Source organism: Pholcus phalangioides, unplaced genomic scaffold, assembly GCF_987345545.1.
Source record: "Pholcus phalangioides strain wild (caught in Gottingen) unplaced genomic scaffold, Ppha-v1.0 ptg000011l_1, whole genome shotgun sequence".
NCBI lineage: Eukaryota > Metazoa > Arthropoda > Arachnida > Araneae > Pholcidae > Pholcus > Pholcus phalangioides.
Genome location: NW_028301604.1, coordinates 46138686 through 46165778, shown reverse-complemented (window position 1 = coordinate 46165778; position 27093 = coordinate 46138686). Strand labels below are relative to the sequence as shown.

The following is a 27093-nucleotide window of genomic DNA, read 5'->3' as shown; positions in this document are numbered from 1 at the left end:
ACTCGTTTACGCGCATTCACGATAGATGCTCATATAAATTGTGTAACTTTATAAATTTCAAGCAATTTTTCTACTCTAAAATTTCAAAACCTTTCTCTAAATTCATAACAAAAATTTATATTTGTGAACCTATCATTTGAATAAATGAACAATACTACACTTGGAAAAAAGCACAACGGAAACTCGCAACGTAATTCACTGCATGCAAAGAAAACTGTACGGTACATCACCACTCATGTGCACCTTGATGACCGATTCAAAACACTATATTCAGCTGGTACTTCACTGATTAGTCGCTCACATTTGCCATGCACGTCATTTTCCTCGTTCATTTCTGAGAACAGGTTGAGGTAAATACGTCCTCTATCGTTATAATTGGACTGCTAGAGATTTTTAGGTGTTTTGCGTCTGATCGTCAAAATCTTCCCTACTGACATACATACATTCCACACAAAACATATACGTCTTTTTCTTCATACGAGCATACGAGTTCCCCAATTGTTCCCATTTTGAGGGCAGCAGATGTCTGCAAACAGATAGGCCCTGCCATAAATTTTTCTCGATTTGGATTTGGCGGCTGGTCATAAATATCGGAAATTCCCAAGTACTCACCAGTTATTCTACTTTGAAGTTATGCGGCTTGGCCTCTGGCGAGTAGCACAAATGTAAAAAATGTGTCTGGATCCCCTGTCCTATTGATGCACCCACTGTATCCCTGGGGCAAAGCAAGAAAGCCTCCACACAACCGAAAATTTAGATAAAGAGAGGTGGGGGAGTGTGTGGGAAATGCCTCTTTATCGGCAGCTAAAGTCAAGCAATAGTTTCGGGGAGGGGGAGAATTCAATATGCACAGACAGCAAACGAGGATTTTTCATTCTTCCCTTATTCAATCATGGCCCTCACAAGGGTGGGGCTGACAGGACTCCAGCCCTGGGGCCTGGGACGATTCGCATCATTTTTTTTTCACGCTATAAATTCACCATAACGGGCCCGCAAAAGATCCCAGCCTAGGGGCCATGTGTGTTCAATATTTGCGGAAACAATTACAAATTTATGCTTATAACAAATTTTTATTTCTGAATCTGGGGGTGCTCCGCTCCTTGCAACAAACCGCTTTTCCGAGTCTGACACCATATCATCATCGGACAGACCTCGGTATAACGTCACACCTGAGGACCGAATAAATATGACTTCATTAACGGGGTGATTTACTAACAAATAAAAGTTTTGCCCGTGTCCGGAAAATTCACAGACCAACAAGTTATACCGAGGTCTTACTGTATATGAATGATTCCCAGAGGTCCCATGAAGGAAGGTCCCACAGAGCTCCGTACTGAAGTCTCAGGAGCAATTTTTTTCCAGTTTTTACCATATAAATTCACAACAGATGGTGGGGGGGGGGGATTGGGAAATCCTGCCCCGATACCCACAGAACATCTCAATCCAGAAGCCTTGTTCGATGACGTGGGGGGCCAATGTACAGTATATTGCACTGCAAAATTTTTACAGGGCTGTGATTCCCAATCTGTTTGTTGCAGCACTTTCTGGGTGCTGCGGACAGGACCGTAACCAAGAGCGTAAATTATTGCTGTCGAGTTGGGGGGGGGGGAGGCTGAAAAAAATATAGTTTTACATCACCTCCACAGTGTAAAAATCGATGACTTTGAAAGATAGTTTTTGTTTCCCCTAAAATTTTCTGTCCTCCCAAAATTGCAGCCCAGGGCCAAAAGTTTTTATGGAAACATCACAGGAAACAACACACACCGCATGTTATTTTTCTGCAATGACTCATGAAATATACTGATATTCAAATATACGTGAGCCGACGGAGCCATTTGAGGAGGCCCTCCCAATAAATTTTATGAGAGAACTGAGCCCCCCCCCCAATAATTTCTGAAAAACAATGCAATCTCCATGGCCCCACATAGGGCTGGGAGGGCCCGGGATAATTATCATTTTTTTTATTTTTCTTGCTATAAATTCACTATAAGGGCTTTACTTACTTTCTAACCGAAACGGCGACCCAGTCCATATTCCGAAGAATTTCTAAATATGGACTGGGTCACCGTATCGGTTAGTAAGTAAGGCCCTCTAGAGGGCCGTGAAAAATGTGGTTCGGGGGACCCGACTAATATTCCAGCCTCGGGCCCTTCACCAAGATGTGGGGGCCATGGCACCCTATCTTTCCTGCATACGCGCTCAAGTCCCATATATTCGGGACGACCAGCAACTTTCAGCCCCCTTCAATGTTTTCTGCATGCCCCCCACATTGGTGAGGCTGACAGTTCTCAAGCCCGGGATGATTCTTGTCTTTTTTTTACTTTTCACGCAGTAAATTTACTATATAGGGGCCCATGAGAATCAGTCTGGCTAGGGGCCCGCCAAAGATCCCAGTCTTGGCGCCCTGCGACAGGATGTGAGGGCCATGCCACGGCGTATTGCGATTAAGCTCTTTATCGGGGCAATACATCCAAATGAATTTTATTTATCAATAAAATTATTTTTGCGGGGAAAAAATACTCAAAAGCGCATTTTTTTGGTGGTACTAACAACGCGATTCACAAAATTTGCCAACAGCAACAGAAATTTCAGGGCATGTGATGATAATGTTGCCTTTCGATATAACAATAATCCCTCTACAACGATATTTTTTCTTTGTCCGCAGTCGTTATATCGAGGTTTCACTGCATTTCATTTAGCTATTGTTTATTTGTCTTTGTGTTATTAGTCATACAGTATTTTGTCAAAAATGTTTCGGCCCGGGCTCTCGAATTCGATAAGTAAAATATGACTCTCGGAGTGTACTTGTTTCGGTTTCAATCATTATCAGTCTATTTTTTAACCTTTCTTTTCCTCCTGCTGCATCGTCTGGAAGCTTCTTTCCCCAAGGGTCACGTTCAAACAAAAGAAGAAGAGATGCTTCTGAGTTTTCCGACAGCGGGAACAAGAAAGGGCCAAAGCACCTACCCCATATCGTCTCCAGATGTCATCCAGAGATGCATGCCTTTGGGGCAGCTACGATTAGCACCGAGGGAGAATGATAATTGGAGATCGAGTGTCGTCATTGACCGTGAGAAATACTACATATTGCTACAAAAAAAAAAAGCCAAGGGAAAGTCGATTGTGATTTAAAAAAGTATTGAAATAAAATTTTGAGATTTTTTTTACAAAATTTTTTTGGGGGCAATTTTTTTCATCATAACGTGTTTTTCCGAGCCAAATATGGGAAACGTATCCACGCGAATTTTTTTTTTTGTGGGGGGGGGGGGGGCTGAGCCAGTCCTTCAAAATTATTGGAGAGGCCTGGGCCCATGGGCCAGATACAAGTTTACGCCTATGGCTTGGACTTACGCCTTATTAGACCTTTGAAGACCGAACACACCCCGCTTCACAACTCAGAGATATCAAAGTCTATGGGTGTGTGTGTGGTGGATTTTTTCATATAATCAACACTCGACAATGGTGGATCATAATATACAATAAACAATCAACTATAAAATCAACATAATCTTCTGAAGTTCTTGAGGAGTCGAGGTTCTTGGTTCTAGTCGAGAGGCTCCTGAACCTTTGAAAAATTATCATTCATTTTTTCTTTTTTTTTTTTTTTTAAATCAATATTATAATTCACTTGTTGTTTATTTGATTTTATGTTCTACTCCCACCCCCAGTCAAATTTTGTTGTAAAGAGGCTCGAAAAATGTTTCGGCATCGGCCCTCAAGATCTGTTATGAATGGACATTTAGAATGTACTGTTTTTTCCCAATATTTTTCAAGAAAACATTGGGGGCGGGGCGGCGGCTAAAAGTTATTGGTTCGCCCGTATATACGGGACTCAAGCGTTTACAAAGGAGAGAGAGGGTGCATTGCAATGGTTTTTTCAGTAATTACTGGGGGAAGGGGGGGGGGCTCAATTCCTTTACAAAATTTCAGTTTCAATATATTCAATATCACTGCTTTTCAATTTTCAACCCCCCCCCCGCAATGCATCTTTGGGCTTCTTTTCGTGACGGCGCCATGCCCCCCCCCTCCCCTCCCGGTCGCAGTGAACAAAAGAAGAGACACTCAGTTTTTGCCAGGCACACAAGAATGACCCCTCCCCACTGAAAGTTTCTGTCAGTGGGGAGGGGTGCTGTGATTTCAGCTGTGCCTTGAGGGATTGAACGGCAGGGAAGAAATGAGATAAACGTATTGTCATGGCTCATGGAATAAGAAAGCCAAAGACCATTCAGAGTTTTTAAAAGAACTAAAATTTTGAGTAAATTGTTTCCATTAACTAATTTATAATTAGGACAACTTTTGGTTAAAATTTTTTTCTCATCATTCATACGAATTTTTGGAGGGCTGAGCCGGGTCTTCAGAAATGTTGGGGGGGGGGGGGCTCGAGCCCATGGGCCGGATACAAGTTTACGCCTATGTTTGGCATCATATATTATCTGCTCATTATATTATACCTAATACTGTATTTTTTTTTTGATAACGTAATGCTTGAGAATCAATTTATAATTTTTTATTTGCTATATGTTTCATTCCACATGTGATTTATGCACGGTGATAGAATGTAAAAACTTGTTTCATTATTTGCAGCCAGTTATTATCAAAAATTAATAACTAGCAATTGAAAATAATTACCGGATTGTCACTTTCACTGTGACATATATGTATATAATATTTTGTATTTATATGAATAATAGCACATATATATGTGTGGTATTTAAAAATGCGTAGTATTTAAATTAAGATAATGACACGTAGACTCAGCAGCAATTCCATAACATCAAGAAAAGTGTGAATTTATTTAAATTGATGAGAGAAGATGAGAGCTGCTGCCACCCTTTGCAACAGCAAACCTCAACTGGTGCGAATATATGGGCTTCTTCTATACACTCCCATGCACAGACAGCGTGACCCCCAGACAGAATAACCTATATTTACACTACCATTTTCAAGCACATTGCAAGGATCTGAAAACATGGGGGGTAAATCCAGCATCTCGTACATCAGGGAACGTTTCTTTATACGTAGTATAGATAGAAATACAACATATATAAACTGAAGAGCCAAAAAAACTGGTAAAGGCATGCGTATGCAAATAAAGAGATATGGAACCAATCAGAGTATGGCGCTGCGGTCGGCAACGCCTATATAACACTACAAGTGTCTGGCATAGTTGTTAGATCGGTTACTGCTGCTACAATGACAGGTTATCGAGATTTAAGTGAGTTTGAACGTGGTGTTATAGTCGGCGTACGAGAGATGGGACATAGCATCTCCGAGGTAGCGATGAAGTTTGAATTTTCACTTACGACCATTTCACGAGTGTAACGTGAATATTGGGAGAATCTGGTAAAAAATTAAATCTACGACATCGCTGCGGCCGGAAAAAGATCATGCAAGAACGGGACGACTGACGAGAATCATTAAACGTGACAGACATGCAACCCTTTCGTAAATTGCTGCAGATTTCAATGCTGGGCCATCAACAAGTGTCAGCGTACGAACCATTCAACGAAACATCATCGATATGGGCTTTGGGAGCCGAAGGTCCACTCGTGTACCCTTGATGACTACACGACACAAAGCTTTAAGCCTCGCCTGGGCCCGACAACACCGACATTATAATGTTGAGGACTGGAAACACGTTGCCCGGTCTGACGAGTCTCGGTTCCAATTGCTTTGAGCTGATGGATGTGTACGGGTATGGAGACAACCTCATGAATCCATGAACCCTACATGTCAACTGGGGACTGTTCAAGCTGGTGGAGGCTCTGTGATGGTATGGGGCGTGTGCAGTTGGCATGATATGGGACCCCTGATACGTCTAGATACGACTCTGACAGGTACGTAAGCATCCTGTCTGATCACCTGCACCCATTCATGTCCATTGTGCATTCCGACAGAATTGGACAATTTCAACAGGACAATGCGACACCCCACACGTCCAGAATTGCTACAAAGTAGCTCCAGGAACACTCTTCTGACTTTAGACACTTCCGCTGGGCACCTAAATCTCCAGACATGAACATTATTGAACATATCTGGGATGCCTTGCAACGTGCTGTTCAGAAGATATCTCCACCCCCTCTTACCCCCAAGATTTATGGACAGCCCTGCAGGATTTCATGGTGTCAATTACCTCCAGCACTACTTCAGACATTAGTCGAGTCCATGCCATGTCGTGTTGCGGCACTTCTGCATGCTCGCGGGGGCCCTACACGATATTAGGCAGGTGTACCAGTTTTTTTGGCTCTTCAGTGTATATATATATATGATGTATATAGCATAAATGATTGAATTGTTTTTGTATCTGTGCCTATATTTCACATGCTGTGTCACTCAATGGTAGAAAAGGCTAATGATGTTTATGTAGTTAACAACATACGCAAAAGTATTTGATACATATGCGACACAGTACAGTAAAACCAATTTAAATAATTATGTAAATATACACTCATGTATATATTCATTTTTTATAAATTACTTAGTTTGTAAATTTACATGTTCATCACTCCTAATGAATTGTTTCATTCATTGCGAAAACTCTATTAAAACTGCTACCACTATAATACAGGAAGAATAAAAATACAACCTGCACAGATAACAACAATAAAAACAAGTAAAAAATAGTACAACGTTAGATTTCTCTCTCAAGGTGGGGAGGAGCGGGCTACTGTAATGAAAAATATCCACTCATATATATATCCCTCATTTCCATTTAGCAAACTGTCTCGAAAACCTGTTCTGAAACCAAGAATACATTTGAAAAAAATCAAACAAGAATGATCTTTTTCCCTCTTTCCTCAATATGATCGCTAATCTTCCACTATCGATGCATTTTTGCTAGGGACAGAAAAAATGTTTCATTGAAAGAAGAAGAAAATAAAGAAACATGCTACAGGTTAATCCACATATATCCCCAAATAATCTGAAAAATGATACAATTTCTGCTTCGGCAGAATCATTAATTGCAATCTACTAAATTTCTATTATTTGGCAATATGTTGATAATTTCCTTCTCAATTAAAGAAATTATACAAATTTTGTTGATAGAATTTGGTAAAACAAGTAGGGAAAGTAAGACAAAACCTAGAAAACAGAACATTTTACCAAAAAGTGGGACCCCTGCACATACACTGTCATGGGCATATGTAATGGTTCTTAACTGGGGGTGCAAAACTGCATTTTGAGAGATTGAAAGAAAATTATCAGTCAACCTGTCATTCAAGAAAATTAAAATAGGGTGGAATTTTTTTTTCAATTATCAAAAAAAATATGAATTGTATCGATATTTTGACACCTCATCTTTTAACTTTCAATTACAGAAACATATAATACCAGAATTGCAAACGTTTCTTTTTCGATTAGTGATCATACTTGTTTTTCCATTTTGATTGAGAAAAAATATCATTAAACCTAAAATATTTTGCGTTTCGTTTACATTTTTATTATACATGCTGCACTTGGATTTGACAGTGTTGTAAGCATGACTTAAACATAAATGTCAGAAAAGTTAATCAGTTAATCAAGTGCCAAACAAACATTTACATATTGTTCTGGCTGGAATCAATAAGTGAAGAACTATTCATTGGATAATTTTTTTAAATGTCCAAAAACGTTAAAAAATAATGTTTTTTTTAGTTTAGGTTTTGAATTAAAAAAATATATAAATTAAATATTAAATATAGTCAAAATAGTAAAAGAGTTTATAGAAATTAATTAATGAATATTTAATTAATGTCATTAATTACAGAAATAATTGTTAAATTTTTTGACTGATTAGATAGAAAATAAATTATCCAATAGGGTGTGGAAAGATAAGTTGAATTACACTGAGTGCAGGATGAAAAAAATTAAGAAACACTGCCCTAAATTATACCATTTTTTGGTAATATACTTTTGAAAAGCACAGTACAGACAGAATTTCAGATATTGGCCTCCTCCCCCCCAATATATACCCTTGCATATAATACTAGCTTGCTTCAAAATCTCAAACAGCAATCGTGTTTCAACATATAATGTTGATGAAATAATTGCAAGACTAACCATTAACAAGACATGGGGGGAAAATAAAGATGTTGATGATAAACTGTCCCTATAACCCGAAACCACCACATAAACAAAAGCAGTGGTAATAAAATTTTGAAAATTTTTCAAACTATGTTTATAGTTTACAAAAATGTTCGTGCTAATATTCTGATTCATTCTGCTTCATATTTCGCTTTACTTCCCATTTGTTGTTTTTTCCCTTCAAAATCTGATATTTTTTCTCTTGCTCCTTGATTTTAATTTTTTTTCTTGCTCCTGTACCTTTTGCTTATATTCTGTCTTTGATGTCAATGGCACAAATTCCACTTGCTTCTGAAAGTGCACCATGTATGTTTTTGATGTATAAAACTTTCCATGTAAGTTTCTATCAATAAAGATATGTTCATAGAAAAGCTGATTCCAACAGATGACATAGGTGTTGAAGAACCTGAGGGCCAAGGCTGTTTTCATCCTCCCCGAATAAATTTTATGTGAGGGCTGAGTCCCCAAATAACTGATAAATATACAATGCATACATTTCGCTCCTGCGTATGGACCTTAGTCCGATATATACAGGATGACTACTTCATGAAATATCAACTCTGACCGCACGCACCAAACACTCCACTGAATTGAAATTTAATGCCATTAATAAGTTGGGTTGGATATGAAGCCATCATCTATCTATGGTTGCCTCGAGCTCTTTAAGGGAAATATTTTATTATCTATATTCTTTACCTCAGTTTCAACCTGGGACCTGACAGAAATCTTCATGGTGGTACACAAGCATCTTACCATGATGCCACTCAGGCATTGTGAATGCCACGCCATACAGGATGACTTACTTTTACAGCACAACAACTCCAGCCATATATCGCCATATGGCAATTTCAAACTAGTGGAGTTGTGTGGGAAATGAAGGTGCCATCTTCCGGTGGTCGCCCCTGGCTCGATAGGTGAAGAACTTCTTCTGATGTTCTTTTGGATGGATTTGAACCCATGGACCTTGATGGAAACCTTTATTAGTGTAAGACAAGCATCTTACCACTGCGCCACTTGGGCTCCTAATACAGGATGACTGGTAACTCTCAGCCTCCTCAATGTTTTCATGTCTGCATCTCTGACAGACACATTGCCGTGTGAGAAAATGAAATACATTTCACAATTCCACAAAATTCTTATTACAAGCAAACATATCTGAGAAGAATTTGTCTGGGGAATTTCATCTGACCCCTTACTTTAAGAAAATTTTCAAATTCATCTTTGAAACTAAAATTGGCAGCAGTTGTTAGATCAACATATTATGCTTTAGCTTTCTCAGTAACCTCTTCAATTATCTGGTTTGAAAGATACAAACTCTGGAGCACCACTTCCTTTCTTTGGATGCTAATTTTCGGAACTGTGTTTGATGATTCATAGATCTAGTGCTGACAGTCCATATAGAACAGTTAGGACTCCTCCTCTCCATCCATTTCTCAACAATAGCAACTAACAGCTTCTTCTACAATGCAGACAAAACTCAGAAATATCAGTGATTAATTTTGCTTTGCGAAAGAAATTTTTTTTTGCTTCAAATCGTATATTAATATTTTTGTTTGGAAGCAAGTCTTCTGCCTAATCCAGATCAATTTCAGGAAGTTTTTTTCCAAAAGCTGCCACCTCCAACTTATGAGGGGTTTGATCTTGCAATAAGTTTTCACATGAGATGTTGAAATGATCTTCAAACAAAAAGGAGCAAAATGTTTGGAGCTTCAAAATCTTTTTAGAAACTGCCAGACAGAGGTAACAGGCTTACCTGAAAGAGACTTGTTCTACATAAACTTCACGTTGTCAAAAATGTCTATAGATCTTTCCAAACATTGCACACTTTCAACCTAGTAAAAAAAATTCAGAGAAAACAATTCTTTCAATTTTACTCATTTTTGGCGTCTTTAACTGGACCGTCATTTCAACTTTTTCTGGGGAGGGGGGGAGGGAAGAACATACTCAGTGTATGAAGCATTTTGCTCAAAAATGATGAATGAGTTAGCCTGGTATGTCAAAGAGCTCTAAAGCGAATGTTTCAAACCTCAAAAGGGATTCATATTATTATTTATCCTTTTTAATGTATCGCAACCAAATCAATTTATAAAATTATATCATTTAATGTTTTCTTCAATTGCCCAAACTGGGCAAAAACCCCAACTGGGTTTATAACAATTTACAGGCATGTCCTGAAAAATAAGTTGGGAAAGAAAGTGACTGCTTCCAACATTTTTTGACTCATGCTGACGAATATCTATTCTCGGGAGTATAGAGATTCAACAAATAATGGAAATTGTTTATTTTGTTTTTGGACATCAGCATCATACAATGATATTTAAATACATAAGTGCTGAAAAAGTTCATAAAATTTGACATTTTAGCCCAATATTTACATTTTTACGAACACACTAGTGCAGGGCTGGACAAGCTCCAGGCCACCATGGCGAAAAAATTAGTACCGGCACCTAAAATTTTCTTCGTGTAGTCACTAAATTACAAGCTGAGGGCAGCACAAAACGTTTGAAATTTCAAAGTTATATATATATTATATATCTAAGTCAAAAGAAGCATTATTTTGGACTTTTTTCTTCAAGTAAAAAATTTATCTGGTGCCTAGAGTTTTTTGCAATTTGTCCAACCCTGTACATTAGAGTCAGACGTATATGCAAGATTAATCTTTGGAGAAGGCACATCGGATTCACTCTTTTAAGAGCCGCTGTGGTGGTTCAGTGGTCATAGTGACAGACTCGCATCGCAAGGTCCCGGGTTCGAACCCCCACCATCGCCACAGTGGTGGTCAGCTCTAGTTGGTTTTCTGTGGTTCCCAACTTTGAGGTGCGAGATCTCCCCATTAGAAAGTCGCGCCACAGAGAGCAACAGGCATACAACGAAATCTTCAAACATTACACTTCATTCATAGTTCAAAAAAAATGTGGTAGATGGTAGCACAATAACAAGCATTACACGGAAACAAGCTTCACGTTTGGTTCATAACACAGACATCCCAACATTCGCAGTACCAATTCATTAGAGGTTCCGCAAAGGAATATAGACGAGGTTCAAGTATGGTTTAGTAGATTCTTTCAAGAGTTTCCAACTTTCAAAAACCGTAGTATTAAATTTAAAAAAAAATTGCTTAAGGTAGCATGATAAAAAAGGATTTTCATTTTTTACGAAACATATTAAAGAATATTTTAATTTTTGATAGTCTCAGGGGGTGGAAGAGTACCCATGCCCCATGAGACACTTTTTCTATTGCCGGCTGGCCTGCATGATTTTATGTGAAAACTAATGTTTTTGATAAGCTCTATTGCAGAACAAACTAGGACATCCTGCCAAGAACAATGGTACTGATGGTACTTACTAATATAAAAGTTGTCAATAGCTGACAGTAAGTTTTGGTCTTGATACCCGAAAACGCCTAACGAGACGCCTGGATGCTGAATGGTCTTTCACAACAACTTTCTATGGCCCCAAAATGATATTAACCAAAGATACTACTGAGGCCCATAGCCAGAAATTTTGTTAGCAGAGACCAAAGTGATAAAACAATAGATTCTGACGTCTTTTTCTATTTTTTCGGTCATTTTCTCACATTTCTGGGGGGGGGGGGGGGAGACCAGACCCCAAGTCCCCTGATACACCCTTGGTACAACTTTACAGCACACCAATTCAAGTTATATATTACCATATGGAAATTTCCAACTAGTGTAATTGGGTGGGAAATGAAAACACCATCTATTGGTAGTCGCCCCAGGCTTTATCAGTAAAAACGTTTTCCGATGTTCTTTTGGGTAGATTTGAACCCATGGACCTTGACGGCAATCTTCACAGTGGAAGGAAAGCATCTTGCGACTCGGACAAAAGATACTACTTCACCAAACATCAACTCAGCCTGTATTACTATATCACAATTTACTGTCATTAATGAGACGGGTTGGAAATGAAGGTGCTATCTATTGGTGGTCGCCTCAAGTTCGTTAGGGAAAATATCTTATCTATATCCTCCCCCGGGTTCGAACCCAAGACCGCGACAGCAACCTTCACATGGTAGATGAGAATCTTACCACCATGCCAGGCAAAAGATACTGTCACCAAATAGACTGGGAACCTGCCGTTATATTTGTAGTGTACCGACCTGTGGAAAAAGATAGTGATGTGAAACTGTGAGGTGAGACAGTTCGGTAAAAAAAGGAAAAGGATTATGACGTCACTCAGGCTGACTTTTCCCTGCATTCAATTCTTTGTGAATATGCTAATTTTTAAAGCATTGTTTCAAAAGTGTATAAGATGACTCTAATGCTGTTTTTTGTTGTTCACTTGATTTTTATTTGTACTAGCGCTGGTCATCTTATTCAACTAGTAATTTTAACGTTTTAACATTTTACAACTGTTGATTAATTTTTTACTAATGCAATTTGTGTTCTTAGTTTGAATTAAAACCTTCTAACTATTATGGAGTCATAGAGTACTGCATTTCGCCTCATATTTGTTCAACTTCGCTATGATGAACAGGCCTGTAATTAGGCTGGGGCAACCAGAACACTTCTCCAGGGCCCTGAGAAGGCCTGTTACAATTCTAATGATCTAGCTCTTTGCTGAGCATTGTGAATATTGGCCTATGTATTCAACTGTTTTACTACACAAACTGCTGTGTCACTTAGACACAAAATGTACACCATAATTTTTAAAGATGAATTTTAGTTACTGTCCAAGACCATGAAGCAGCAACTGGTTTTTAGAATGTTAAGTTTTGTTAGGAGAATGTTCTTTTTTATATACATGAACCTACAAAATTATTTTTTTCAATCAGGCAGAAGTTTTTAATCACTACTCTACTTGGTGAACCCCCAAACTAAGCAAATGAAAAGTTAATAAACCAGCTACCCCCAAAATAACTTTGAAAATAATACAATTTCTGCTTTGGCAGAATCATTAATTGCAATCTACTACAATTGTATTATTTGGCATCATATCGATAATTCCCTCAATTAAAATTAATTATACGAATTTTGTTGATAGGCTTTGGTAAAAAAAGTAGGACAAAACCGAGCAAGTAGGACGAGTGGGAGCCTTGAATAATGATGCCTTTGATTAATTCACAAGGTTTTCACAAGTAATCATATTGTTTTTACAGATATTGGTTATACATAATCAGTGTTCGAAAAAATAACATGAAAATAAAAGTTGTAATTATTATACACTGCTCAAAACAATTAGGGGAGCACATGGTTTTAACAAAATTACGCAAAGATGTATACCGATAAGTAACATAAAATGAATCATCCATAATTTAAAGCCTAGCAGGAAACGGAAGAAGAAAACTTCATATGCAAATCAAAGTTCATGACGTCAAAAACCAGAAAAAGGAGATAAGGGCAGAAATCGGGATGTTGCAGAAACGTCTGTTTTACTGCCATAACTGTGAAATTCGATTGCGCAGTATTTTTTTTTGAGACAAGGTGACTTGAGGATATCTCAACAACGTGATTTACCGGAATCCATGGCATGGCGTGTTATGGCAGACTGGAATCCGGTCGCGGACGCTGTTGGAGTCGCCAGAAGTGTTGGTGCAAGGCTGTGGAATCGATTTCAAGAAACAGGAAATGTTAGACGTCGACCAGGGCAAGGTCGGCCACGCGCTACTACAGCAACTGATGACCGGTATGTACGGTTAACAGCCAGTCGAAACAGAACAGAGAATGCTACGCAGCTGCAAAGACGGTTGCTCTTGGCAACAGGACGAAGGGTGTCCAGCCAAACAGTACGTAATCGGCTTCATGAGGGAGGGCTCTATGCACGTAAGCCAATGGTCTGCATTCCGTTGACCCCACGCCACCGTGCGGCCCGAAGAAGATGGGCTGCTGAACATCGGGATTGGGAGCAACATGATTGGAGGCAAGTGCTGTTTACAGACGAGTCCCGATTCAGTCTGGAGTGTGACACCCGACGTGTTCTGGTATGGAGGGACAGGGGCACTCGAAATAGCCCTGCATTCGTTCGTGAAAGGTCACAATACAGACGAGCTGGTTGGATGGTATGGGGTGGAATCAGCATAGGCGGAGGCACCTGCATATCATTCGGAATGGCACTTTGACGGCCCGAAGGTATGCAGACGAGATACTGCGACCTCATGTCATCCCTTACGCTGGAGCCATTGGAGATTCCTTTGTTTTCCAGGATGATAATGCCTGACCGCATAGAGCTCGTCTGGTGGATAACATGCTTGAAGCTGAAACAATACAGCGTATGGAATGGCCAGCGTGCTCTCCTGACCTGTGACGACGCATTGCTGCGCGACCAAGGCCGCCTGTTACTGTCCGAGACTTGCAGATTGCACTTCCTCAGGAGTGGAACAGTATTCCCCAAAGTCTGATCGATAACCTCATCGCATCCATGGCAAACAGGTGTGCAGCAGTCTTAGCTGTTCGAGGAGACCACACGCCCTATTAAAACTCATGCATCATGTCTAATCAGTACTTTTTTTATCGTTTACATGTAACCAAATTGTTGCCCTAAATCATCTTTTCATGTTTTTTCCATATTTTCAAAGAATTAAAGCTTAATTCCAAATTTTTTTATGTCTTTTTTCTGTATTGCGCATTGATACGAGTGTACTATCCATTGTATGCCAATACGTGGCTGTCTCGCACGGTTTTCTTCACTTTCTTGCTTGCTCCCCTAATTGTTTTGAGCAGTGTATATATGCAATTAATTAAATAAAATGATTTATTATGCTATAATTATGTAAAGTAATTATAAGTATATGTATGATAATTAAGTGAAAAAGTAAATGTGTTTTTCTTCTCCTTTTTCTCTGCTCATGAATTTTCATCTCAGTTTTCTGATACTATTGCAATGAATTTTTAAATAAAAATTCATTGCAATAGTATCAGAAAACTGAGAATTTTTAAATAAAAATTCATATACAGTCAATCCTGCTTATAACGTTCCTACTTAGAACGTTTTCCTGCTTAGTATGATTAATTTTTGAGAATTTAACTTTTTTCTTATGTTGATAATACAGGGTGATCAGCGAATAAGCCCTTATTTCAAAATTAAATATCTCTACAACAAAGATCAATAGAATTATGCGGTAAACGGTACGTTTATTAGCAAAACTGTAAGAATGTTGTACAGAAATTTCGAAAATTTAATTTTTAATTTTTTAAAATTTAAAAAAAAAAACAAAGCTGGAGATTTTGGGGTTCCGAAAATCCTCATTTGTGTGAAGAGAAACCACTGCATTCGCCTAAAGTTACTGCATGGGCTGCTGTATGTGCCAGAGGCATTATCGGCCCCTGCGGTATGCGCCATGTGTGCTGACAAATTGTTCCAAAATTGTAACGTAACGTTCAGTAGTAATCGTTTCTCGCACGAAGAAGGGGCCGATAATGCCTCTGGCGCATACCGCAGCCCATGCAGTAACTTTAGGCGAATACAGTGGTTTCTCTTCACACAAATGAGGATTTTCGGAACCCCAAAATCTCCAGTTTTTTTGTTTTTTTAAATTAAAAAAAAAACCTAAATTTTCGAAATTTCTATACAACATTCTTACAGTTTTGCTCATAAACGTACCGTTTACCGCATAATTCTATTGATCTTTGTTGTAGAGATATTTAATTTTGAAATAAGGGCTTATTCGCTGATCACCCTGTATTAACTTTACCCAGATACAATGTTTGAATTTTTTGCTATTCCCGATTACAATTCAATTCAATTTTATCAATGTGTAAGATGAATGATAACAATACATTAGATTAGTGAAAACCACCAAGGAGACACCAAGGTCCCATCCTGTTGTTACAATGAAGTTAATTCAATAACATTTCAATTATCATACAGTGTAAAATAAATGGAGCAATATTGGTGACATAATCACTTCCCAGAGCGGCAGACCATAAAGTAAGTGTGAATGAAACATTGAATAATAATAAGTTAACAAGAAAGATCAGTTTACATATGGTTTCAGGTTGAAGAATTTGTATAAAATGAAACGAAGTTTTGATTTTAAATAATTACAATGAGATATCCATTTTAGATTTTGATCAATATAAATACTTACGTATTTTATAGAGGATATTTGTTCTATACGTTGACAATCACATGAATTATTACTAGTACAATTTGGTTCATGGAAAATTATGTCATAGTCAATATGTGGAATATTGTGTAAGGAAAAGTTGATGAATTTACTTTTGGAAATATTGATATGGAGATTATTAGCAATGAACCAATTACGAACTGTTAACAGATCGGTATTTGTATTGTTGATAAGTGTTGGGTAGTCATCTCCTGAATAAAGAATTAAAGTATCATCTGCAAACGTGATGATTTTATCCTTGATATTTAAATTGTAGAGATCATTAATAAAAATTATAAATAATAATGGTCCTAAATTAGATCCTTGTGGGACTCCTTTGATTATCTTCACGGCCTTACTTAAACAATTATTGCATTTAACTTTTTGAGTTCTATTAGTGAGATAAGAATGAATAAAATTAAAAGTATTTCCTCTAACTCCACAGGAATACAATTTTGAGAGCAAGATTTCATTCAAGATTTCAAATGCTTTTCTTATGTCTAGAAAGATACCTATTGTTTTTCTAGATTGGTCAATATTCTTGTAGACATATTCAGAAAAGTTTAAAAGAGCAGATTCAGTATTTCTATTCGGTAGAAAACCATGTTGGTTATTGGAGAAGAAATTGTTATTTAAAAAAGAGTAAATCCTAGTTTTAATAAGTGTTTCAAATTATTTTTGAGGTAGATGACAATATTGAGATGGGCCTATAGTTGCTGAGGTTATTCTGATTACATTTTTAAAAATAGGGAACAACTGTAGCTGATTTGAGTGATTCAGGAAATTCACCCCTTTCAATGCAATTATTAATTAGGTCAGCCATTAGTTGATACATGCATTCAGGAAAGCTTTTTAGAATTTTAGTAGTCAAAGTATCATAACAAGATGCAGTGTCTTTAAGAGATTTTGCTATTTTGTAGACTTCTATTTGGGGGCCAGAAAAATTGATTTGTCACTGCGAGAAATATACTGCTCAAAATTTCCATATTCATGGGTTTGTTGTGTAATATTTATGAAATGTTTATTAAAATCATTAGTCAGTGCATGCAAATTAGTTTCCGAAGGCAGAGTGTAGTTTTTTTTATCATATCCAAGTATTTTGTTAATTAGTTTCCAACATTTGGATGATGAAGAGCAATTCGAAAAATGAGTCGAGTAATAATTTCTTTTGTTGCTCTAATTTGTTTTTTGAGATATGTTGCAACGTTTTTGTAAGCATTCTTGACTATTATGTCAAATGAGTATTTTTTGTTTTCAAAAAAGTTTTTGTTTGATCTTGGTTAAGTCAACTATTTCAGAGGTAATCCAAGGTTTATTTTTCAGTTTGATCCGTAAGTATGATGTATGATTATTAATTATGGTTTCAAGTTTAAACATGAATTCATCAAAAACCAATCCTGGATTTTCATTTGTAAAAACAAAGTTATAATGTTGAAGATAGGTTGCGATTCCAGCCGTGTCAATTTTTTTAAAGCGTTTCCTATCAGTATTATCAGTTCTTGGATTAATCAATGAAAACTTGAGTTTACAAGAAATTGGATAATGATCGGTCAAATCTGTAGTAAATATAGATGAAGAAATTTCCTTGATTCTAGATGAGTTACGAATAAAAATATGATCAATACAGGAGTTAGAGTGAGGTTTTGTTATTTTGAAAATTAAAGGGGCAAATTCATGACTGGATAACATGTCCTGATTAGCTGAGTGGATACTAGAACCAGTTTTAAGGATGTCAATATTTATATCACCAATTAGTAAAACATCTCTATATTTGATATTTTTAAAAAGTGAATCAAGTTCTTCAATACATTGAGTTTATGGGAATGAATGTGATCTGTACAAGCTGAAGATGGTAAATTTTAATGTAGGCTCTTGAATAACTATCAAGTCTCCTGTTTGCATTACTATAGAATCAAGTTAGAAAAACTATAGGGATTTTTTTGTATAAATGAAAATTCCGCCTGAACTATTATAATCTCTGCATCTTGTAAATAAATTATAATTTGACAAACTATAGTGATCAACCTCATCCTCAAAAACCCAAACCTCAGACAAAACAAGAATATCAATATAATCAATAGATTCATTCAATAGGACTATCAGTTGGTCAAAATTTGCTCTTATGCTATGAATGTTGAAGTGAACAATCATAATAACATAAAATTTATCATAATCATGCATATTTTGGGTATGAAGAAAATTTATGAAATTAATGAACTCCTCCAGAGTGCCAAGATCAGAGAATTTTATGTTCGGAAAATTCACATAAGGCGTTTTCCTCCCTTAAAAACAGCATACTTTCTAGTGATTAACTATTATGTGAAAAATAGAGGTGGGACTTCTCATTTATGGCTCTTTGGAAGCCGGTTATTTTTTTTGGCATAAAGAATCGACTGAAAATGGTTTTTTTTTTTTTCAAGGGTTAGGCATAATAATTTTAATATTTTTTTCTTTTTCTCTCACTTTGTCCAACAAATTTACAGAGCATAAACTGCCCTTACCACTGTTCACATACACCAGGGTGATCAAAGTTATGCCACTGAATAGAGAGACTAACAGATAAGAACTAGAAAAAAGTTCTCAGATGAGGTTAATTTTTTTTTCCTTTGCAGTCTTATTCAAATTTGCCGCATTAGACTGATTCCAAAAAATGAAGACTTCTAAAAAACGAATCTTCTCATAGTGGTATTATAGACGACTGCATATAACAAAGGAATGAAACACAGTGGGTCTTCTCATCCAACTCTGAATCTATTGATATAAAATGAAGCCAGAAAAGAGTGAAATGGAACCCAAAACATAAACAACATGATAGATTTTCAAATGCTAGCACCAAGTAGCATTTGAAGGCGGCTTTTCTCAGATAAGAAAAAAAACAATTGTTCCCAACTTCAAAGCACGAATGCAAGCCATTCTCCCCTTTGAAAAGTCTTGCCACAGAGAGCAACAGGCCTACAAACAGTACAAATGCAATCAAATCTTAACACATCACTCACTTTACTTCTGAAATATAGATGGCAGCATTGAAAAATCAAACGCAACCCTACATACACACTCAGACTGTTAGGTACACGCAGTAATACTTCTGGCACAACTCACTAGGTAGTAAATCACCCAATCTCTATATGTACCACAATGTTTACTAATAAATTTTAAAAACTGCACAAAGAGCTATAATCTGTGAAAAACTATGTCTTACAATTTTTACACATACAGACATTTCTTGATTATAACGTTTTCAGCTGCGAGTTTTGAAAAACGTTATAAGCGGGATTGACTATACACTTTATTAGTTACTCAAATCATCAGATGCACCTATTCTGTTTATTTAGATTTTCTGATTCCCCAGGTAAAATGGAAGCTATTCTGTAACAGTGATCCTTCAGGTGTTTCTGATGACAGTGACAACGACTGGCCTACAGTTATTAGTAAGATGACTAACGAATCTGGTTCAGATGATGAAACAGTTGCTGCTAAGAGCAGCATAAATTAAAAAGTCAAAGAACTCACATAGGAAAAAAAATTTGGTGTTACTCAGCCGGCCATAGTCAAAGCCTAGAATACATCCAAGCGAGAAATAGACCTGTGCGATAGATACTTGGCATATTACCGGTGTGTGCCAAGAACAAACAATTGGCCTATTAGAGTTTTCACTCACTTTGCCTATCTTGTTGTTTCTAATTGTTGGGAGAATGTGTGTTAGGTGTCAAAAAAAAAAGATAATTGCCTATAATACTCCACTTTTGCACATAAGTCCTCCACTTTTGGATAGTTCTGAAGATGAGGAAGAACCTGAACGAAAGCAGCCAAAAGTTGTTTTCCCACACATGAAAAATGTTTGCCTGAATGGAATGAATCACTTTCTCCCAATACACGGACAATGAAAATGCATCAGAATGCAGATTACCAGGATGCTAATCAAGTATCAGGGTGATTGGTGCAAAATGTCAAATATATTTGTGTTTTGAAAATAATTGTTTCCAGAAGTGTTTTTTTTATGTAATATGTAAAATATACAGCGTGTCCTGTAAGTGATAGCACAGCCTTTATCTCATCAACTGTCTATTGTAAAGGTACGATTCCAATTTAAAAATACTGAACAGGGGTTCAAAAATTACGTTTATACTAGTTTTAAGAGTGAAAATACAGTGTGTAAAATAAAAAATCTAAATTTCTATATGGTCCCCCCCCCCTGCTCTAACTTCCAATTAGAAAGTTATTGTGCTGTCTCTCCTGGTGCCAACAAAAAAAATTCCATGTTTCAAGTGCAATATTCAGATATATTTCAATTCGAAAAATAGAGGAAATTTGGGAAAGAAGTGTTAAATGCAGAAAACTGTTTTACCAGTATAAAGACTCACATTCTTTTTTGCTCCCTATTGCTCTAATGCATTGGTGAGCTGAAGAAACGAATAAAGACTGCCATTTGCATTGCTTTTCTGTCATATCCCTTCAATGGAGCTTTCTGTGCTTTGCTGGCACTACTTAAGACAGATAAGCACCATAAAAACATGGAGAACTAAAAATTTGTCTATCTAAATTTTCTGTTGATCAGCCCTGAAACCAATCAATGGATTTCATGCATCCAAAATTGTCTTTACCAGACGTGGGTAAAAACCAAGGACCCTTCCAGAGGACAGATTTCACATATTCCTTATGCTATAATTAGATTTTTCAAAATCCGGTAGTACATACTTGTTATTTGCTTTATCATCATACCTTAGTGTTAGCCTGAATTGCAAGCTTCCCACCTTTAAATTTGGCCCAATTGTTGAATCACAACGCTCTCAATGGAGAGCAATATGTTGAAATATTTTTTTATCGCACTATTGCTAGCCGGTAAAGATAGATGCGATTTCAAAAATTAATAAAATTAAATACAATAGTGCGAGTACCTTTAAGCAAAAACCTGAATTTCTATCTTAAAAAATAAATCTTAAGAAAATTTTTTTATAGTATTGAGAAAATATCCTGTAGCTCCATAGTTGAGAGTGGCCATCCATAGCAGATGACAACTCTGTATAGGTGGCATATTCTATATTAATGTTCCTTGATACACCTTACACATTCCCCCTCAACTGATAACTGTTTGAAATGTGCATGATGTAAATGTGGGTCCCCTGTGCAGGAGTATATGGGAAAAATACATACCCTCTAAGAGTACAGTGGTTTTTGTCTATGAAAATAGTGACAGCAGTCTGATCTGCTTCCCATCTAAATAAAGCTAATTCATACTATAGAACTTCCGAGTACACATGTACAATTAATTAAATTAATGAACAATAAATATAATATATATATTTATTACATTTGCTCCAAGGAAAAAGAGATTTCTTTTTTCTTTCATCACCAAGTAATTTCTGTTCTGCATCTTGCTGTTCTTTAACATTATGAAATTCAAAACTTTCACATGGAAGGGGAAGCCCTTTCATCTCACACATCATACACTCTTTGAAAATTGAGGATTTCAGAAATCTCTGATAACAATCAAACTTCATCAAGTTAAAAATCTGTAAATGAAAAAAGAACATATACAGCATGCAAAGGAAAGTACCTTTGAGCTGAAATAATTTTCAAACAAAGAGAGCTAAAGCTACGCAACTTAGATGATGACAAAAATAAAATGACTAAGCCTGGTCAGATACAATAAATTTTGAAATTGAAAAACAAATAATAGGCCTCCAATTCCATAAAAAATAAAAATTTGTGCCTCTCTGTATCACACCTGAAGAAATTTAAACTGCAACATGTTTTTAGTGTAAAAATTGAGAAACCATGTTTCTACTTTTCATGCAAAAAAAAAAAACCTCCATATTTCTTTATTTCTTTCAACCTTTCATAGTTTTATCACATAGAAAGTAATAAAAATCATGAATAACAATTAGAGATATCTCAATGAGTTTCAACAGATTTGGCATTGCACAGGTTTTGATTATACTACAGTAATGCATTGCCATTACACCAAATAGACATAGCTACATCTGATATTTTGGAGCCAGTTGTCCTCCCTTACCTTTGAAGCTTGCCAGCAGACACACATGGCACACATCGCGTTCAGTAATTAATCATTACTCATCAGGATACACTGCTGCTTGCTGCTTTGGCCTGCCCATTCCCCTGAAACGTCACCCATCAAACATGTGACACGTTTGATGGGTGGTTCATAATTGGCTGGCGAATGACCCAGTAATAAAGACCCCCCCCCCAACTATGCCAGAAAAACATTAAAATGTGTGCAAGCAGCACAGACTTACATACCACAAGCACATATCCTATATGTCCCTTTCTTTTCAATGCATCGCAACAGTTATTGCCAACCATGCTGGCCTTATAAAATATTGATTTCTGTGTTTGCGCAAATCAAACAGGACTGTAAATGCTATCATTTCACCCTTGTACATGATGCTATTTGTCCAATAAATATGACTGGTATCTCTTGTCTTTTATGGTGTTGTATTTTAGATGACCAGTGGTGCAACAAATATGGTTTCAGTATAACATATAAATAACATTAAGTGGCGTAGCCAGATTTTTGTCAGTGGGGGGGGGGGGGGGGGCACAATAAAATACAAATGCAAGGAGGCAACAGGCAAAATGACGAATGAGGTGGCTGAAAAAAGATGCCCATCACACAAATGTGATGTCACATATTTTTAAAATACAGCAGCGTAAGTGCAACTATGCAAACTCTAAAAACTATATATACATGATAAAATATAATACACTGCTCACATAAAAAATATTTTGGTTGTCTTATCTCAGAATGGATAGATTCTCGATTTACCTCAATATGCTTAACTTTTTGATTGCTTATCCTGATTTACATTTCTTTTTAAATGCATCAATTGCGTTGGAATTCACTATCCCTGGGGGGATAAGTGATTCCATTTATTCACAAACCTATTGGAGAGAAATACTCCCTATGACACCACAACCTTGAGTTGTCCCTTACCAATCAATACTGGCGCCCTCTTGTCGAAGCAGTCGACAAGGTGGTGTATTGATTGTACAAGATTGACGGTGTATTAATAATACAAAATTGGGAAAGATGCTTTTTTTCTGTATCTAATTTAGAGGGCCGTTCAAGTATTATGTCATCATCGATAGGGGGAGGGGGTTTCCGATTTGCTGACTTTTGATGACAAGGGGGGAGGGGGGTTTGGATAATGCATACGTTATCACCCACCCTTTATGAAAATATGAGTTAGGATTCAGAGGGGCAGAGCTGATATTTTGCTGACAAGGGGGGGGGGGGGGTCAAAAATGGCTAAAAAATTTGCTTACGTAATACTTGAATGGCTCCTAGGCACAAATTTAGAAAGCATTTCAGATTTCCATAAAAAATCAAATTTTCTCTATTTTTAGTTGATCTTTGAAAATTGATCAAAAGTTGAGGGTGGAGTGCGATGTTCTAAAATCTGAAGTTTGTGAGCTAAAAAACCGCTTCAATGCTGTTGAAAACTACTCCCGGAAAAATAATCTAATCTTACATGGCCTAAACATTCAATCAAATAGTTCTTCCGATCAATGTATTGCAGCATTCAGAGACTATATCGAAAAGGATTTGTTGATCAACAATTCCAAATCAGTCTTAATTGACACTGCGCATCCCCTCCTGGGTGGTTGGTGATCTTAACGCACGTTGCGGATCTCAGATATCTTGGTGCTCAACCAGAAATCATCAATACAGCCGCCAAAGCTTGGATGGACAAATTAACAAACGTGGAAAAATTAAAATTAACAGCTGTATTCAAAAAAATTGGCTACTTTTTAACGGTAATTTTCACGGGGATAGGGAGGGCAAATTTACCTACTCGTCCATAAATGGATCGAGCATAGTGGATTATGTCTTCTCAACGGAGGAATTTGCACAATCAGAAATTAATGATTTTAAAATATTAGATTGGACTGAATCAGATCATTTCCCATTACAGGTGAGTTTTTTACAGTGTGAAAATGTTATGGCTCCTCAATTCCCAGAGATGTTCTCCAAAAAATATTGTTCGGCACCTCAATTCAAATCTTATCTGAGCTCGGACTGGATTAATCTGTCTCAACTTGAGAAATCACTTGTACGATAATCTGGTAAAAATTTTCAATGACGTTTCATCGAAGTGTAATTTAATTATCAAAGCGAGTCAATCACCCAATTTTCAGAGAGCAAAGTGGTTTGACAAAGATTGTGTCTTGGCTAAGCGTGCATTTCAGAAAAAGACTCGCAATTTCCGCCAGAGAAAGAACTTTCAGGCTCTTACTCTAGGGCTAAAAAATATTATAATAATATTTGTAAACTTGAAAAAACTGCTTTTTTCCAAAACTTGAGATAAAATATCTTTCTCTAATGACAAGGAATTTTGGGATTCTATAAATGTCTCTTGGAAAAAAAGAGCCCCTGGTGCCGATATCATGGTAGATGAACGGTTCAACCACTTTGAATCAGTTTTTTCAAAAGAAACAACCTCAATCACTCGACTCGGGCGCAGTAGCCCAGGTCGGTAAGATACTCGCCTAAAGTACCAAAGGATGTTTAGAGGTATCGCGAGTTCGATACCCGGTTCGTCCTTGTCAGAAAACTTTCCTGACACAGGGGTACAACAAAAATGGCGACATGACCGCAGCAAAAATTGCTACCGCAGGGAGTCCCCATCTAGGGGTTAGCGCACCAACCTCTCAACGAGTATAAAAAACAAGCCTGCCGTTCGGAATCTGCAATAAATTGTAGGTCCCGGTCTAATTAGCCCTCGTGTGCAGAAAATGACCGTGGTGCGACAAAAATTATCAAATGATCACTCGACTCTCACTCTCAATGAACCGAAGTGATCCATTTCTAGACTCAGATATATCAATCGCAGAGATGAAACTAGTAGTGGGCTATTTGAAATTAAAGAAATTGCTTGGAAGTGATGGAATACTCAATGAATTCATCATAAACGCTCCGGAAATTATTTTAGAAAAAATCATGCGCCTTTTTAATAATATTATGTCTACTGGTATATGTCCGACAGCATGGAGCGAGGTCATTGTAAGTGCCATTTTCAAAAAAGGTGATAGAAACCTCCCGCGTAACTATAAACCTTTGTCTCTCTTAAACTCTATGGAACGTATTTTCTCGTCCATATCGGCCAAGAGACTGGAGCTTTAGTCAGATCGCAACAATGTCTTGCCGGAAAACCAATGTTCATTTCGGAGGGGCAGGGGGGTGCCTTGACCATATATATCTTCACTTTAAATTCCCTTATCCAGTTGCACACACACACACGTCAGAAAAAAAGGTAAACTATACACGTTTTGTTGATCTCAGACATTCGACTCCTTGAACCGCTCATTATTGTGGAGTAAACTCTACTCACTTGGTGTGAGCTCCAACTTTTTGACCGTCTTCTGCGGTCTCTTTGGTAATGCTAAAGCTAAGATAAGATCAAGTAAAGGCCTTACAAGCTCAATAGCTATAACTAACGGTGTTTTGCAGGGGGATCTGTGCTCCTCACTCATTTTTGCCTTGTTCATAGCAGACCTTGATAATATCTTTAGTTCTAAAGTTTCAGGTCTTTCAATTGACCATAAGAATGAACTACACAGCCTACTTTACGCGGATGATATTGTGTTATTGGCAAAAAATGCGCACACAGCATCTATTCAGAAAAAAATTAACTTACTTGCTCTGTACTTTGGGAAACTAAAGTTATGAGCGAATTTGAACAAAACTAAAATAGTGATTTTAGAAAGGGCGGCAATCTGGCTCGTGGAGACCCTTTTATGTGGGAAGGCAAAAATCTAAAAATCGTGAGCGAGTATAACTATTTAGGTGTTATTTTTTTATGCTCTGGTTCTTTCAGGAGAAATACTAATCATGTTGTGGCCAAAGCTAAGGTGGCTGCGGGTGGAGTTATTCAGATACTCGGCAAGTCACACAACTCATCTGTTCCTGTGGCATTAAGACTATTTGATTCTTTGTCAAGGTCTGTTATAAATTATGCTGCGCCAATCTGGTCACTGGATCACTGGTCACACATTGAAAAAGTGCAAGATTTGTTTCTCCGTAAATTATTCGAGACGTATAGATATTGCCCCGGCTATATTCTCAGACTTGAATCAACCAGACGTCTAATACCAATTTCTCTTCTAAAAAATACCCTCTTTTTTTGGTACAAAATTTTAATGCTCCCAGATAACCGACTCCCCAAGATCTGTTACAATGCCCCTTTTAAAATGCCCTCCACTGCATAATGACCGCAACTAGGCTTTTGATATTTTGAATTTGCTATATACAATTGGACTCCCGTTCGTTTGAAATCTGCAGGTTGCACCGGCGGTGCTCTGGAAATATTTTCCTACCATTATTACAAGATACATAGACCTAACAATTCAAAACTATCTTTCATCAATTTTGAGATCAACTAGATACGCTCACTACAATGAAACATTTTTCAGCATTACACCAGAAAATTATCTGTTTTTTAATATACCCATATCCTGGAAACGCTTGATTTTTCAAGTTAGGACAGATAGTGGTTTTTTACGTGTTCCAAGTGGATGTGTCATACTTAGTCCTGGCAAGAATTGCCCTAACTGTAACTATAACTTTAATCATACCTTTGCCATATTTCATATTATTTTTGAATGCCCATTGTTTAATTTGCAGAGAGCTGTCTTGTTAAAATCGTGTATTTTCCGCAATCCAACCAGAAAAAACCTCATTTTTAAAATTTCGCACCTCTCTGAATATCAAATTGAAAAACTGTTTTATTTTTTCAATGATACTGTGAAGTTCCTGAATTTTTTAAATTGAAGTGTATGTGTGTGCATGTTCTATGTCCTACGACTGGTATTCTAATGATTTGTAATTTATTACTTGTTTATTTTATTTTTTGTATGCTATCCTCGCATTGATCTGGCCCCATAAGCATATAAAATTATTATTATTATTTAAAAATTGATTAGTTTATGAATAATAAATTAATTTT

The 27093-nt window shown here is 37.0% G+C and overlaps 1 protein-coding gene across 7 annotated transcripts in view; it reads right to left on the bottom strand.

Annotated features, from left to right (window-relative positions):
• LOC149080478 (regulator of G protein signaling 12-like) overlaps positions 1–27093 on the bottom strand; it is a 290792-nt gene that overhangs the window by 108075 nt on the left and 155624 nt on the right. For 6 of the 7 annotated variants that reach the window (XM_089239581.1, XM_089239579.1, XM_089239582.1 and 3 more), the window contains one exon: positions 21438–21639. In XM_089239581.1, coding sequence (XP_089095707.1) covers positions 21438–21639 — 202 coding nt within the window. Of the gene's footprint in view, positions 1–9817; positions 9897–21437; positions 21640–27093 lie in introns of those variants that run through there. The other variant, XM_089239583.1, reaches the window with a different exon arrangement.